The 17,038-nt window shown below is 33.9% G+C and overlaps 1 protein-coding gene across 1 annotated transcript; it reads left to right on the top strand.

The window, feature by feature from the left end:
- Window positions 1–779: 779 nt before the first annotated feature.
- Window positions 780–5,925, top strand: LOC131941755 (SWI/SNF-related matrix-associated actin-dependent regulator of chromatin subfamily E member 1-like). Its single transcript, XM_059301236.1, has 3 exons — window positions 780–1,164; window positions 1,683–2,234; window positions 5,615–5,925. Exons 1-3 carry the CDS (start codon window positions 1,011–1,013, stop codon window positions 5,827–5,829), a joined length of 921 nt encoding a protein of 306 aa, XP_059157219.1. The 5' UTR covers window positions 780–1,010; the 3' UTR covers window positions 5,830–5,925.
- Window positions 5,926–17,038: the final 11,113 nt, after the last annotated feature.

The raw sequence follows: 17,038 nt of genomic DNA, 5'->3' as shown, positions 1-17,038 counted from the left end.
TGATCAATATAATACTGTAAGGTATGATATTCTGTTGATCAAAGATTCAAATCAAGCTAGGGATTCTAAGCTCACGGAACTCGATCAGGATCAAAAGACTTTGAAAAGTAAGTATAAACTAAGCTCTTGAGCCTCACATGTCAATAAAACAGATGACAAGTAGTTTGCTAGATTTTGTGACTTTTAAAATACTAAGTAAAAGTATGTTTAAGTGTGTTTCCATTGAATTTTATGTTCGCTTGCTTGTATCAGTTACCATAGTTGTTTCAACTCTGCTAAGTTTAACAGACGCAGGTCCTGAATTCAAACTGGGGGCTTCAAATTAGAAATTACCTACGTTGTCGCCCAGCCAATCCATCATATTGAAAGACCACTAAGTTTGATTAAAATGAGTAAAAAATTGTTACAGAAATAGTAAATGTCTGTTTTGGATCAGATGTTGTATTAAGTAGATTAAAGAACAGTAAACCATATTTGAACAACATTGCTAGTGCTTATATACAATTCTTTCTTTAGTAGGTTCGAATTAAAACAACTACGAATATAAGCCGTGCTATTGAGGAACCATCATATCAAGTGGTTTATAGACGTTGTTTGCTAATTGACGACTTACACATTTATACTTCACTGATATTAGTAATGATATTTTCCTGTCAATTCTAGGTTCGGTGAACGATCTTCTTTCGCAAGTCAAGGATGTTAGAAAAGAAGCAGTATACATCAAACAGAAACAAGCAAATATTTTAGATCAGTTCTCTTCCATATCAGAGAAGCAAAGCAAGTCCATTTCGAGTATTAATATAACATGTGACAAACTAGAAAACAAAATAAAAGAGCATGACAAGAAGTTTGATGATACGAATACAGCAGTCGCAAAACAAATCTCTGAAACATCAGTCAAAGTTGATGCACAACTAAAACAATTTGACAAAAGAGTAACAACAGAAATACTGTGTGTGCGTGACGAAATAAAAAATCTCAGTTATGATAATCTGTCGCTAAATGATAGCATGTCAATCAATAACTCTAAGCTCGCTGAGCTAACTAAAAAAAATGATGACCTATTAGGTCAGATTGAAAGCCTGATTGTTGAATCAGACGAGCTGAACAAAACGATCCGGGACCTGGATAGCAGATGTTTGCAAGACAAAAAGGCTTTGCAAGGTAGGGTTTAACGTTTTAATTGTGATGATTACGGAATAGAATGGTGGGAATTGTGTGTGGGTAATTGCACACAGAACACAAAACACCCCCTTCCCCAAAAAATAACACAATGAGTAGGAGTAAGTCTCTTTATATATGAATTGAATAAAACGGTAATATATTTTAAAGTATGCGAGCGATGTTGTCAGTTGATGATAGTATGTCTGTGTTAAAAATATAATATTCTTGCCATCCATCAAACTAAAACACATTTAATACATAAAGTTTAACTTAAATTGCGATCACATAAATTTAAATTTTCTAATTTTATTAATGTGTTAATTTATTTTTCTGACTATGTTTTAAACGTAATACTTTAATTAAAAACATCTATACTAGATGTAATTTTACTAGAGTATATTTTTTTTAAGTCACAATGACAGATAAAAAAGAATTTAACTGAACTTTAATACAGCCATAAAATTGTGCATAATCTTGAGAGTCAATGGTAGTGGCTTACTTATTCTTTTAAACTCTAGACGCTGTATTTGAAAATGAATCAAAGATCTGTAATTTGGGAAAATGTAACATTGAGTCCAAACAGAAGCAGACGACAATGGAAGAGCAGATAACGTTCATGTACTGTAGACTGCAACAAGACGGAGTTAACTTCCAGCAGTTCCGAGATTCAGCAAACCGTTGGTTGTTGAATGTCAAGGTCACGTGTGACACTCTGGAAGACAAGATGACTGCCCAGGGTAAAAACGTAGAAGAGCTCAAGACAAAGCACCAAGTTCTGTCCAAATCAATGTTAGACAGTGCCGCTGTAATGACGTCCCACCGGAAAAGGTTGGACGAGGTAATAAGAAGAGAAACACAGAGCAGATCTACTGAAATAAACAACATGCGACTTGAAGTGCAGGCAATAGAAAAAGAGCATCAAAAAGGCAACTCGAAAATAGTTGACCTGTACCTGAAGATGAACGCGCAAGATAGCAAACTGAAAAGCCTGCGTGATGACATAGATAGCTTGGATTCTGCAAGAAAAAAATTGGAACAGTGCAGTAAGCAGGCCCAGTCTACACTACAAGGTTAGCATGTATTTCTTCTTTAATTACCGGCAGGGCAGCATAAGCAAGTGCATTTTTAATGCAATGTTTACCTTGACATTAGAAATGGATTCACAAATATTTCCTTCATACATAAACGTTAGTTTATATTTAAACTGGACTAAAATATATTATTCTGTCCAGAACGTTTTACAAACAGTTGTGTTGTGCTCGGTTTCGAATTTGCTTGTAGTCATTTATGTTTTTGTTTTCAAAAATCACTAACAATAGTTAAAAATTATCGTCGATCAAAGATTGCTAAATGATTGATGAAAATATTGTAAATTGGCCATTGAGGCAGCGTGTTTTAAACTTTTGCATAGCAGTTATTAGTATGGTGGCCACCGAGTTGACGAAAATTATTCTATCATATAGATAAAATTCGTGTTTTTCTTTTAATTTTGACTTAATGGTGGCCGTAAGAAAAAAAATACAACTTAATCCTTACAATAATTAAAAAAATAAAATATATTTTAGTGATCAATGTTATAAACATTGCAAATCCAGAGAACTTGAAAATAATTTTTTGTGTTTAAGGCTACATTTCTATTTAATTTCATCAAGCCTTATTTATAACCGGATTTTTCACTTTCGTAAGACAAACATTGATTGGCTGTACAGGAGCTCCGTGATCGATAGTAATTTGTTCATAAAACATTGCAGACAAAGCTTTTAAATAACACTAGACTTACCCGGTCATCCCTTGGATAACTGTGGTTTCGGGGGTCATCCATGAATGACATCACGTCTGTCACTTATCATCAAAAAATAACCAGACCCCACATTGAAAAAGATGTTATTTATCTTTTAGAAACACCGATTTCGGCTGAGCATAAATCTGACCACACTATCCTTTCATATACTGACCTTACAGGAGACCTACTCAACTCTACTTCACCTGCCCAGTGTCCTGCCAAGTCTCAGACAACCTGATTTTATCGTTTAAAAACACGATTCCGGCCTAGCATGTCTCTGACCACACTATCCCTTCATATGCTAGGACAAAGAAACAGATGAATTCTACTTCACCTGCCCTGTATCCTGCCAAGTTCATATAGGCAACTTTATCATTCACATCTAAAAAAAAAACAAATTGAATTTTTTTTTTAACATTGACGTGATGTGTCTAAAACCCGTGCCACCCGCATGAAAGCCTATTACACTAACAACTTAGCTATTTAGACTCGTGACGTCACTGATGTTTTTTTTTGTGCTATACAATAATACATTGAATCTCCTTATGCAACTTGATTTACGCGCAAAGGCCATATCTCTAGATCTAGATCTAAGTCTAGTATTTTTCAAATTAAATTTTATCTTAAAGTAGCCAATTCCATAGCTAAACAAAGATTATATAAAATGATAAAGGTCTGAAATAGTTTAGTAAATAGAAACTCATTATTAAATCTAGATAGAATTATCTATATTCTACGACTGGTTTGCTTAAGTCTAGTTTTTGCGTAGCTCTTGCTAGATCTAGACTAGACATATTCTAGATCTAGATAGATAAATCACAAAGATTTATATCAAGTATTTATGGACTAAAGTAGTTTAATAAAGAAACTCAAAAATGTATTATGATTTTAAAATGGATTGTATTTTTAACTAATTAATCTTTGGTTTCTTTCTTGGCCACCTGATATTTAGATCTATAAATAATTTAGATCTATAAATAACTTTCTTGGACATATCTTAGAGCTAGAGAAATTTATTGTAAAACTAAATGAAAAAGAGAGTTGAAAATTGATATAAGTGTTGGAACGTAATAAAAACAGCAAACGGACGTATTGTTAAAGTTATGGCCGACAGAAAATTAGCTTTAGAACGCGTTAAACTTTTGAATGGGCCACTAAGTCTATGATGGAAGCCGCCATTTTATTGTACTAAAAAGTAAACAAATCATGTAACGTCACTATTCAGTCTAGGTAAAGCGATTGATTGAAAAATTTAAAATTAATGTGGTTAATCTACCAATGAATAAATCAATAAATTAATTAACGTCTTTAAATAAATTTGTGATGAACAGTCTGTCTGAAAACAAAAATTGTTCTCTACCTACATACTATTTTACAGTTCTGCATATAGCGTAGATCCTCTACAGTAGTCAATCAGACAAACAAAAAAATAAATATTCTAACATGTAAACAAACTTGAGTTTTAGTAGTATATACATAGATAGATAATGCTATTTTCAACCACGTGATCTAATTCTGCCATTTTGTTTACAATTTGTATGATAAAATTTATGCTAGCCTATCGAATATGATTGCTTATGTCGCCAATACCACGTGAAAACACATTTGTTTTGCTTTTACTGAAAATTATTTTTCATACATAAGCAAGAAGAAAAATAGGCTGAATATTAGATTGATATGTATTATTGTATAACTTCATATTTTTACTAAAATTTAAGCTGTGTAAATTTGATCGCTAACAGTGCGTAAAAAGCCTCAGCGCTTATTAAAGTGAAGAAAAATTAAAACAACAGATGTAAGTTCAGGTTTGCCTAATAACCAAATTACTGATATATTTATAATAAGCAGATATTTAAAATTAATCAATAACATTTAAGAAAACTAAAGAAGAAACTATAGGAAACTGGATAAGTGAACACTGCTTCTTAGGCTTTAGCAAACTCGATTAACATCTGTCTTGTTGAAATATTTTAAATTTGGGTATTTCTATAAATATACTGCCCCATTATCACGATAAAGTATGACAAAAGAAAACGAAATATTCAACTGATTGGTAATAAAAGGAAACTTTGAGATGACAGGATTACAAATTAAATATATTTTAATGAAACATATAATAAATTAAATGACAATTTTAAACTATATTAAAATGTTCAGCATCTATATATATAAAATTATCTTCTTGTAGACGCCAGAAAGCAAGCTGTAAGAGCGCTCCCTACCACCCCACCCCTACATGGTCTGGTGAGCTTTGGTTCACTCTAAATGTTTACAATCGTGTAGCCGGGTTTAGTGACGGCTACTAGGGGCAGATAATTTAGTTTGAAACTATTTTAAACTTAGGGGAGGTAACTAAGAGGAGGCTGCTTTCATGGGGGGTAGGGGTATAGGGTAGGGGTTGGTGGAAAGAGGGTGGGGGTAGTATTGTCCTTAACTACTTACTGGTAGTGTTTTAAAGCAAATATTTTCAGTGGCAGCATTGGTACTGTCGAATTAACAATCTATGAATTACTGAAAAGTAGAAAATAAAACAACTAAATAGCGGCGTATGATATGCCGCGGGTCGGCTAGTAAATTATAATTATATAATTATGTGAAAATGTCGTAAGACTCTTATAATAATAATAATAACTTATAATAATTTTTTTGTTATCTGTTACTTTAAAGCAAAAGTGAACCAGTTGCTCTCAGAGACGGAGGAAACAAAAACAGCTATAGAGCAGTGCAAACAAGATACACAGGAAGTCAAGCAAGTTCAGACTGACATCAACAACGAGATCAGTGCCACTCGATCCAAACAATCGTATTTCCAAATCAAGGTTGACCAGCTTGTAACCAAAATTAACAAATGTGAGGAGAAGTGTAGGATGCTGTCGACTTAAATAAATATGTATGCCGTGTTTGTCAAGGGAACAGATGTCGACGGTATAGTTAAGGATGTGAGAAACGCATTTCAAGGACTGTACTCAAGATTTAAAGGCGTAGAGATCGGGGGGGGGGGGGGGGGCGAGAAGGGTACATATGTCCCCGGGCGCCGACCTTAGGGGGCGCCAAAATGGGTTGTAAAAACAAATTAAAATGTCATTTTAGCTGCATTTTTGCATTATAAATAGTTTGAGGGGGGGGGGGGGGTTGGTGCAAATTGAAAGTTTGAGGGGGTTGGTACAAATTGAAAGTTTGAGGGGGGTGGTACAAATCGAAAGTTTGAGGGGGCGCCAAATTGAAAGTTTGTCCCCGGGCGCCGGGAAGGGTCGATACGCCTCTGTCAAGATTGTTTGTCATCGATGTAAATAGTCTGACATAGGACTCACATCTAAAAAAAGAATAGACGGTTTAGTTACGGATGTAAAAACCGCATTTCCTGGACTGTATTAAAAGTTATAGGGCACTTTTGAAAACTTGTCAACCGCATTAAAAAAAAAACAATCTTCATTTACGAGGTACTGAAAATTTTTTTATTTAGCAGAAAATATTTTCACTCGCAGGATTGGTAGTTTCGAATTCACAAACTATGAATTAGTGAAAAGTAGAAAATAAAACAACTAAATAGCCACCGCGGGTAACCTACGCCGCGGGTCGGCTTGTTGATAATACTATAACTTATTTTAGAAACAGGGATGGGATTATTTTCTGCTTGGGTTATTGTTTAAACTTTCAGCTGTTTTAGATTGTTTTGAAAATGTATCCAGAGATATATAAGATACTTGTATGTGATGACCGCAGATCTTGAGAACGTCATCCAACATGTCCACGAAACAGAACTTTTTGTTTGGTTCAAATAATATTAATTTAATTAAGAACGACGACGAAGAAGAAGAAAATAAACATACGGATTAATACTGTAACTGCATTTATTAACGTATATTATGTTTACTTGATTACATGTTGAAACCATTAAAGTGTTCAAATTCTTTCGGTTTGATTTTCTTAGCTGCTGTCAACATATTTTGTTGTTTCAAAAAAGCATTTTATTTTTTTTCAGTGGGTCGGGGAGTAGTATAATTAGATGTCATTCCATTTCTATTGCGGTTGTTGCAGCCATAGTTAGCCTAAAATATTTTTCTTTCTTTTGTAAACTACGTAGTGTAGTTCATTAAATTGTGTCTTATATTAAAATATGTCTGACAATATAATTCATTTTTTAGCCAAAATATGCATTTCTCTAATTTGTATATTTTTGCAATACTATTATTTATTTTTAAATATAAATATAGATATTTTTATCTTGAGTAGGCCTACTGATAAAAAGAAACCATATATATATTGGCTAATTGAGTCGTTATTTAATTGGAAAGGGGAATGACTCATGATTTATTTAATAAAACACAAGCCAAATTGAGTGATGTGGAAAAAGAACTGATTAAATGTTTTTTTTTTCAAGTTGAAGCATTTGTGTTCGTCTTTTATTTTCCCACGTTTTCTTTAACTTGCTTTCTCTGTGTGTTTATTTGTTTGTCTTTCCAATCAAATCTTGCGATCGAAATTTCTGGCACTTCCCAGTTAGCTAGCGCGCTGAAATTTTCAGGGAAGCTTTCTTTTGGATGACCATTGAATTTTCAATTGTTATTATTACTAAATTGATCAATGGAAACATTTTATTGAGCATTTTAGACCGCTATATAATCTATATATATAATTCTCCTCTGCTAGCCATTAGAAAAAAAACCAGCGACGCGTACCTCGCGCGCAGTGAAGCGAACGATCACATGTCGCCACAGGCTTAGGGGCAGAGAATTTAGCTTGAACCGAGTTTAAACTTACAGGAGGTAGGCCAGTTTGGGGGAGACGATATGGTCGAGTGGTTGGGCACACGATTGCTATCCCACTCGACACGGGTTCAAATCTATGTGTTCTAGTCAGTAACGTATTCAAACAACGTGTTTTTTACGAGTTGTCTTTTTACGAGTTGTCTTTTTACGAGTTGTCTTTTTACGAGTTGTCTTTTTACGAGTTGTCTTTTTACGAGTTGTCTTCGTTTACCCACAAAAAGTGAAAAGATAAAATCGATAGCAAGATTTTAATGCAAACAAACAGACAAAGACTAAAAAGTAGAAAATAATAATCATTAAAAAAGTTTAAAAAACCCACGTTTTCTGATTGAACTAAAAAGTAGAAAATAAATGCTATAGGCCCTACATCACAATAATGCAAGCGATCACTCTACTATAAGCGAGCAAAAACGTGGGGCGCCGTGATTTTCTTACAGTTTCTAATACTGTTGACTCTCTACAAGCTCCCTAATAAAAGTCAATAGTATTATCTAATCAATAGTAATATAACTTTTACTTTGGCGCCCCACGTTTTTCATCGCTTATAGTAGAGTGATCGCTTGCATTATTGTGATGTAGGGCCTATAGCATTTATTTTCTACTTTTTAGTTCAATCAGAAAACGTGGGTTTTTAAAAACTTTTTTAATGATTATTATTTTTGTGCTTCATTTCCATGCTATTGTATATATATATATATATATATATATATATATATATATATATATATATATATATATATATATATATATATATATATATATATGTATATATATATATGTATGTATATATGTATATATATATATGTATATATATATACATATATATATATATATATATATATATATATATATATATATATATATATATATATATATATATATATATATATATATATATATATATATATATATATAAATATGAGGACAAGTATGAGGAGAAGTTTTAACAAGCTTTGTCCGATATGGTTAACTATCTGTAAGCAAAAGAAAAGTAACTCAATGATGCTAAAACTAACCTTCAGAAATGTTATTTAGAGTTATCAGATTTGCCTAAAAATATATAGAGGAAATTACTGGAAAAAATGACAAGGCATAATACCAACATAAATAGTTTTGGGATTACGATGGATAGGATTTTCTGGAGATTTTAAATTGTTATCGTTATCCGTGTTTTTGGTGCTTAGCTAAATGGTTTAGTGTATATAAAAAAAAATGTACTCCTATATGCATGGCTTAGTAAACATCTCTGGTCACGTGAAGTCCAAGAACTACTTAATCTGGGCACATACTGTATTTGAATTAAAAAATAATTTTTTGGCAGTTTGAATTTAAGAGAAAAAATTATTTTTTTTTAATTTCAGTTTTTCATTTACAAAATGGTGAGGGTATTTTCTTTACTTTTCTTACTCTTTAATATTCAAGTCGATGAATACTTTATCTAGTATCTTATGTGGATAAATATCTACGCCACCATTGTAGCTTCCCACTTTATTTAATAAGCAGTTGATTGATTAAATAAACAAATAAATAAACTAAACTACTTTATAAAGAGTATCTGTTATTCTGTACATGATATTTTCCATTTAGCTGCCCAACTATTTACCGTTCTATAACTGAAACGATACTTATGTTGTTAAGTGTCTCATAGAAGACGGAAATAAGGTACTTGTTCCGTGTATCGAGAGTCATTCAATATACAAATATTCTTTCAGCTTTGTTTCTAGATAAATTTTGGCGACTAACTTAGCACCTCCTAAATCTGCACAACATATCGAATTACATATCAATTATATATTTAATTTTCACATATTGGAATGAGATGTTTAATGTTTTGCAGAGGCGTAGCGACCCTTCCCGGCGCCAGGGGAGAAACTTTCGATTTTCACACCCCCTCAAGATTTCGATTTGCACCCCCCTCTCAAACTTTCGATTTACACCCCTCCTCAAGCTTTCAATTTATTTTTCCAACCCATTTTAGCGCCCCCTACGGTCGGCGCCCGGGGACATATGTCCCCCCCGCCCCCCCCCCCCTCCTCGCTACGCCTCTGGTGTTTTGTAAAAAAAAGCTTTGAAAATGAATGAGTGTATATGTCAATAATAAATATAACCATGTTAAATATATATCTGTCCTCACAAGCCGATCATCAAACTGTAATACAAAATGAAACCAAGGTGCATAGACTACCAAGGCAAACTGAGGCTGCAATGTATAGGTCTGAAACAAAAACCAAAATAAATAAATAATATTTGCTTTCTGTGGTTCCTTGTCATTGTGTGATGATATAGATATATATGGCGGATGATATACGCGTTAAAAGAGATGAATTACAGAGTCATCATTTATGTAAAGCTCTCTAGCTGTTGTATAGTTTTAAATGTAGACACCAGAGTGAAGAATATTACCAGCTGTTACTACTTTGAAATCAATAGTGTCACACAAACACACGCCACTGACTGAGGCGAGGTATTGATCGTAACATACTGACCAAGCTCTTTTGACAACGCAAACTGAAACTGAAAGCTATTTTCAGGAAAATTATCACAGCCATGTTGCCTGCTCACTAAATAAAGAAAACGATGTTGCTCAAGTACGATAGGCGAATGTTGTAGTTTGGTGTGACGAAAAGAATAACTTATGACGGCTGATCTCGAGGATACAGGAATTTAAAACAGACATTCCCACTACTTCTGACAAAATGTTGGCATCTGTTTTAGAAACAATCGAAAAACACAATAAAGAGATCACTGATTTGAAAGATAACCACGGTTCTATTGAAGGTAAAGTATTCTTCCTTCATTTCAGATGTGTTTAAAAATTCATGTAGCGTTGAATGCATGTAGCTTCAACGGTTTTAACAGTTGTATTACTAGTTTTAAAAATTTAATAATGTTCCTTTTAGTGAAATGTATATTACCGTCCATTTGTCTTTATGATGCGACACTTTTAATGATTATTTTATTGTTCTTTTTTAGTGTTTACTGATTGACATAATTTTCCTGTATTTACAAACGTATTCATATCATTTTTAGAATCTCTTATGTCTCATAACTGTGCGATAAGAGACGTGGAACATCGTGATATTGAGAGATATGAAAATATGGAAAGACAAATGATTTTCTACGTAGAAAAACAAAACATCAGCACGCAAGTTTTAGGACGTGTCCTATTAAATTATGCCAAGCTAAGTCAAAGGTTCGACGACCTACAGAGACAAGTAAACAAAATACATGACCTTGGTATTTCAACCAATGAGAAAATTAGTGGAAGCCACAAAGCCATCAAGAATCTTCAAATCAGTGATGAATCTATCAAAGGTAAGGGCTTAAATTTTTAGCAACTTTACATTCCATCATTCAGTTGAATTGCGCCATCTACAGAAACTTTACCAGTGTGCAACCGAGCATTTTCTGTTTTTGTTTTCGCCGTTATATTTGTGACAGAACGTTTAATTGTTTTGATGGCACTGTTACTTGTATGTACGATTTTGCTATTCTTAAAATTGTTTTATATCCGCAAACTAAGTTGTTACGCCTCTGGTTAAAGTGCCTCAATTATTATGGTCAACAACTTTGTAATTTTATGTCGAATGTTTAAATTTGTTTATTGTAGGTTCCGTCCATGAAATGAAAATGAAATTGAAAGACATGGCTTTACAGTCGGTTACAGAAGAGATGGTGACAGAAGTATCCAAGAAGCAAAACGAACTGTTTGCCAGTGTTAATAAGAAATGTGATAAGATGTTGAAGAGAATAGAAACCCAAGATAAAAAAGTTGATGAAGTTGAAGCTGAGCTGTCCAAGTCTACATTGGAATTTTCTACAAAGAGTGAATCACTTTTAAAGCATCTGGTTAAAAAAATACTTATTGAAGAAAAGAATCGCTGTGATGATGTTAAAAATATGCTCTCTGATATCAATTTAATCAAAGAAACAAACCAAAAAAGAGAAACTAAACTTGAAGAACTGTTTAAAAAAAGTGACTACTGTATACATCAGGGGAATCAAATCTTTGCAATGATGGGTGAGCTGAGAAAAAAGACGAGGGATATGGAAGACAAACGTCTACAAGACGTTGCGAATTTACAAGGTAATTTTTAGCATTTTATAAAAGGGAAAAGTAATTCAATTTTACTTGTTGGTATTATAAATCCAATTAGAAAGCACTAAATACTATCATTAGCTTTTCTCGTTTTTAAGATAAATGGGGCAGATGACTTGTGGGTTTATCTGTTTCAATAACCTCGGCATACCGGGGTGATATTATAGGGCTGGTAAGAAGGTCACCAACCAGTTCTACACCTCAATAAAATCTGCATGAGCCATAGAACTGTTTATTGACCTACTTACCATGCCTATAGTCATCACTATATCCATCCGCCTTGGTTCCCATAACGTTAGTCAGGTGCCCCTCAGAACAGAGTAGACTCAGGAACGTCCAACAGACTAGAGCCTGGATTAAAACAATAGACTTTCGCTTAGCAGTTGTGAGCTCTACCTTTAGACCTCTATTTGATGAACTCATTCTTTAACTATAGGTTATTAAAACTATTGAACAAAACTGTAAAATATTGTTACACATAAACAGAAAATTGCTTTTCTTACAACCATAGCTCGTATAATTTATAAAAACAATCCTTTAGTTTCCCGAAAAATAAAAAGAAAACAGAGACACTATGCGAAATGGTCCTCCAGAAATAAGTTTAACTTGCTTATGGCTGGGAGATGATTCGGACCTTTTGTGACGATGTATGCTTCACGACAGGGGTCAATATAGATTACATAAAGTCCCATTGTTATATTTAAAAAAAAACATTTTAAAACTAATTTAACAACAGTTCGCTTTTAAAGAGCCGAAAATTACAATTAAAAAATCAGCAAAAAAGCAATATGTCTTTAATGAACGACCCCCCAGAGAATGTCTAAAATGAAAAAAATAAAGACGAATTTTAAATAAATATCGTAATTGTAATGAAAATACGTTTATCTTCCACTAAGATAAACAATGTTAACTTGATAATAGGTAACACATTGCCTCGAACAACTGATTTTACTATTTGCAGTCATTAACTCAACTTATTCCACGTATAGGAACAATGCGACCTTGTATCGAAAAATGCGTACCTATAGATATATTTCAATAATTTTCCAATTACTTTGATCTTAATTATTAGTATCTGCTTTTTGGTCTTTTATTCTAGGCGTGCTGAATTGGCTCTTTCATAGATAAGTGCACGCCAAATATTTCCCATAAATATTCATCATCATCTATTCCTTTATTTATGGCCAAGACAGATGAAATAGAGTCTATCAGTTTAAATGACCTCGGCATACAGGGGGATAGTGTGGTCAGCAATATGCACAGCCGCAAAAGTTTTCACAACGTGAGTCAGGTACCCATCAGAGCTTTGTGGGCTCAGGGGCTTCCTACATACTCGAGCTCGGGATTAAAACTCGAGCCTAGCGTTCTACCGCAAGCTCCGCCGTCCCCTCACAATATTTAAGAACAATAAATTAAATTGAAATTAAATCTTCCATTTCTTTGTTACACATTTTATCCTAATTAATACTAATGTTCAATTTTAACATAATGCAGGTTCAGTTAACACACTAGACTCAGAAATGAACAAACAGGATGAAACGGTTAAAGGTCAACAGATTAAACTCGATGATTTAAAAGTTTACTAATATAAGCTATCAAAGTCTTTGACAGAAACAGAAATCGACTTCAACAATAAATTACAAAGGGAAATAAAGAATAGAAGCGACAAAGTTAGAACAGTGGAAGTTGATATTCCTTTGATCAAAGATTCCATTAAAATCATGGACTCTAAGCTCGCGGAGCTAAAGAAGGAGAACGACGAGAATCAAAAGACCTTACACAGTAAGTTAACGTTTCACTTTTGGGCTTGAATGGTAATACATGCGATAAATTAGATGTCACCTGTTTGCATGTTTGTGTCATATGAAGGGGTAGAACAGAAGGTGTGAGGGCGTCACGAATCTCATGTGACAAGGTATATGAACACACCAACCAGAACTCATTGTAGTAAGGTTATACAAGATGGTATAATCATATTGCTTTTTCATCCTCCGTAAAAACATCAACATTCCACTTTTCACCCCACCTTCGACTGTCCTCCCCTTTTATCCCTACACACATTCTTTATCTCGCTTATAACACATCAACTGTAGTCGTTTCACTAGCACCCTCGTTCACTCGGTGGAACAAGTTATACGTCAACACACCCGGCCTGGCGTATCGCTACAATAGGCTTACATATACACACACACACACACACACACACACACATATATATATATATATATATATATGGTGACAGGACAAATGATCTCAGGACAAATGATTTCAGACAAAATATCTCAGACAAAATAATTCACGGACAAAAGATCGCATGACAAATTATCTCATGTCAAATGATCTCAAGGACAAAAGATACCAAGACAAAATATATCAGGACAAATGATATCCCGGACAATTGATATCAGACAAAATATCTCAGACAAAATATCTCACACCTAAGTTTTAATAGTGTAGTTGATGATTTTAGTTGATCTGATTTTTTTTTTATGGACTGTCATATATATATATATATATATATATATATATATATATATATATATATATATATATATATATATATATATATATACAGTGATTCTTCCCACGTATACACCTTTCATACATATTGAATCACAACAGATAGTACGATCATGTCTAAGCTCTGCTACCTTCAATAACGAATCCGGTTTCCTTTAGAGCTGGGTGGGTTCAGGTAAAACGTACAGACACGGATAAATAATACGAACTCGAGACTTAAAAGTGAGTTGTTGTGCACTTAATCACCCTGTCCCATTTTAAAACTACACGGGTCTATTAAAGTTGTCCCACAAAATTCTTCGCAGAGGACAACGAAGTTTTTTTGAATTAAGTACATTATTAAAATAATCCATATCTGAAAACGTTTCTGAGACTAGTATATTGTTAGCACGAAACTACTGAATACTTCCTTTACCGAAAAACAAAAAAAGTCTATCGCGAATGTCACTGTCACATGTGACATTCTGGATTACAAGATAAAAGAGCAAGAAAAGAAATCGACTAAGGAGAAAATATAGGTCTCCAAACGTTTGTCAGAATTCACAACACAGTTTACTTCACAAGTGCAACAACTTGACAATAAAATAGAAACAGGAACAAAAAATATAAATGATCAATTTAAAACTGTAAGATCTGATATTCTGTTGATAAAACATGCAAATAGGACCACGAACTCTAAGCTCAATGATATGACTAAAGACCTGTCTGGTCAGATAAAAGACATTGTAAGACAAGTAGGCGTGCTTGCCAAAGACCTGGATAGTAGATCTTTGCAAGTCAGAGAGTCTTTGGAAGGTAGGGTTTAATTTTCTACTGAAAGAATAACAATTAATATGGGTAGTTATATCCTAAATCTCATTGAAGATTAAAGAATAAGTGTAAGTATGTTTAGTTTTTACTAGCGTTATTAGATAAGTTTTGTTACCTAAAGATCTACTTCGATATTTTTTTTTAAATTTCCACAACGTTTATAGGTTTTCTTAAATTTACACTTAGATGTAGCAATACAATTTTCTGGTTGTGAATTTTTCACGTTCCTTATTGTGACATTCCGTTAATATATGAATCGAGTATATTTGATATCACAGTTTTTGACACGAATGTTTATATATTTGCAGGCTCTGTGGATGATCTTGGGTTCAGATTAGAAAGTGTTGAGAAAGAAGCAGCTGATCTGAAAATTGGCATCACGGAGGTGAAAAAAGAGCTCCACCATGAAATCTTAAAACTTGAAGATTACTCTATAGAGCACGGGTTCCCAACCTGGGGGTCGCGACCCCCTTGGGGGTCGCGAAGGTCTTTCTGGGGGGTCGCCAACTGGTATACTAAACCTTAGTAATTTGAAACAAAACATAAATATTTAGAAGAATTTTTTTGAAATTCGGCTTCATTAACATCACTGAAAATGTAATAGAGAAGAAATAAAGCGCACTGTACAAAGTTGTTCTCAGTCACGAATCTATGAAATCTTCAAAACTAAAACGTCATTTGAGACGAGTCATTCGGAACACACCAAAAATATATGGAGTTCTTTCGTCGGTAAGAAGCTAGTTGCAAACGCCAGAGACTTGATCGAAAAGAAAGTTTTCACCAGCATTAGTGCAAGCATCAAATGAAGTCGCGATAGAAAATGCCAAGCAAAAAAAAAAAAAAAAAAAAAAAAAAAAAAAAATAGGAGAAAATCTCATCAAACGCTGCATGTACGTAAATGTTAAATAACACATTTTTATTGAAATTAAGATTTCAAATGGGGTCGGCGTGGTCGAGTCGGTAAAGCTCATGGTTGCTATACCGAAACGTCTCGAGTTCGAACCCTCGGGCAGATGAGGCTCGTTAGCTGGGGAGAGACATCTCCAAAATTTAACAACTGCTGCCTTGTAGTTTGTTCTTGGTTGGACAAAGGCTATGGAAGCAAATCCAAAAAGAAAAGCAGGCTGAAATCGGAGTCAATGGCCTCAATGACACGTACCGCTTAATTGTGTTGGAGGCGTGGTCGAGTCGGCAAAAAGGTCATGGTTGATAAATTCGAACAAAGTCTCGAGTTCAAACCCACTGGCAGATAAATCTCGACCACCAGGCTGAAATCGGAGTCAATGTCCTCAATGACACGTACCGCTTAATTGTGTTGGAGGCGTGGTCGAGTCGGCAAAAAGGTCATGGTTGATAAATTCGAACAAAGTCTCGAGTTCAAACCCACTGGCAGATAAATCTCGACCACCTTCAACACTAATAATTAAGAACGAAGAAGAAGAAGAAGAAGCTTTCGCCATTGTCTGCTTTTCAAGTTGATAAATCAACAGACGTGAGTTCGTGTTCGCAGTTGCTGTAAATGTTGTAAATTTTGTTTTTGAATTGAAATCTGAAATCAAATTGTTCTTGGAAGTGCAAAGACTTCAAAAACAAGACTTTTTGGTATACTTAAAACGACATAGTGTGGTTGGAGAGAGTATCATACCTAGCAGATGTGTTCGAACATCAAGATAAGCTTCACCTGAAGCTTCAGGGAAAATGAACGAATATTATAACTTTCCATGATTATCTCGGGGCATTTTTATCAAAGCTGCAAAATTGGTAAAGAAAATAAATCTTGGAAATATTTAAAATTTGAGAAACTATGCGGTGAGGTAGATGAATCTGATTGTGAGATAATTAAAATTTTGAAAGAAGCGATTTCTGGGTATCTTGAATCTCTTGAAAACGAAC

Source organism: Physella acuta, unplaced genomic scaffold (assembly GCF_028476545.2).
Source record: "Physella acuta isolate Inbredline_101_S28 unplaced genomic scaffold, ASM2847654v3 ptg000030l, whole genome shotgun sequence".
NCBI classification, from domain to species: Eukaryota; Metazoa; Mollusca; class Gastropoda; family Physidae; genus Physella; species Physella acuta.
The sequence above is the reverse complement of the archived record's forward strand: the minus strand, read 5'-3'. Positions and strand labels throughout refer to the sequence as shown.

Bases quoted from the DNA above. Each gene is read 5' to 3' on its own strand.
- LOC131941755 (XM_059301236.1), top strand. From the start codon at position 1,011: ATGTCAATCAATAACTCTAAGCTCGCTGAGCTAACTAAAAAAAATGAT. The intron at 1,165-1,682 runs GTAGGGTTTAAC...TTTAAACTCTAG, and splicing joins AGACAAAAAGGCTTTGCAAG to ACGCTGTATTTGAAAATGAA. The intron at 2,235-5,614 runs GTTAGCATGTAT...GTTACTTTAAAG, and splicing joins GGCCCAGTCTACACTACAAG to CAAAAGTGAACCAGTTGCTC.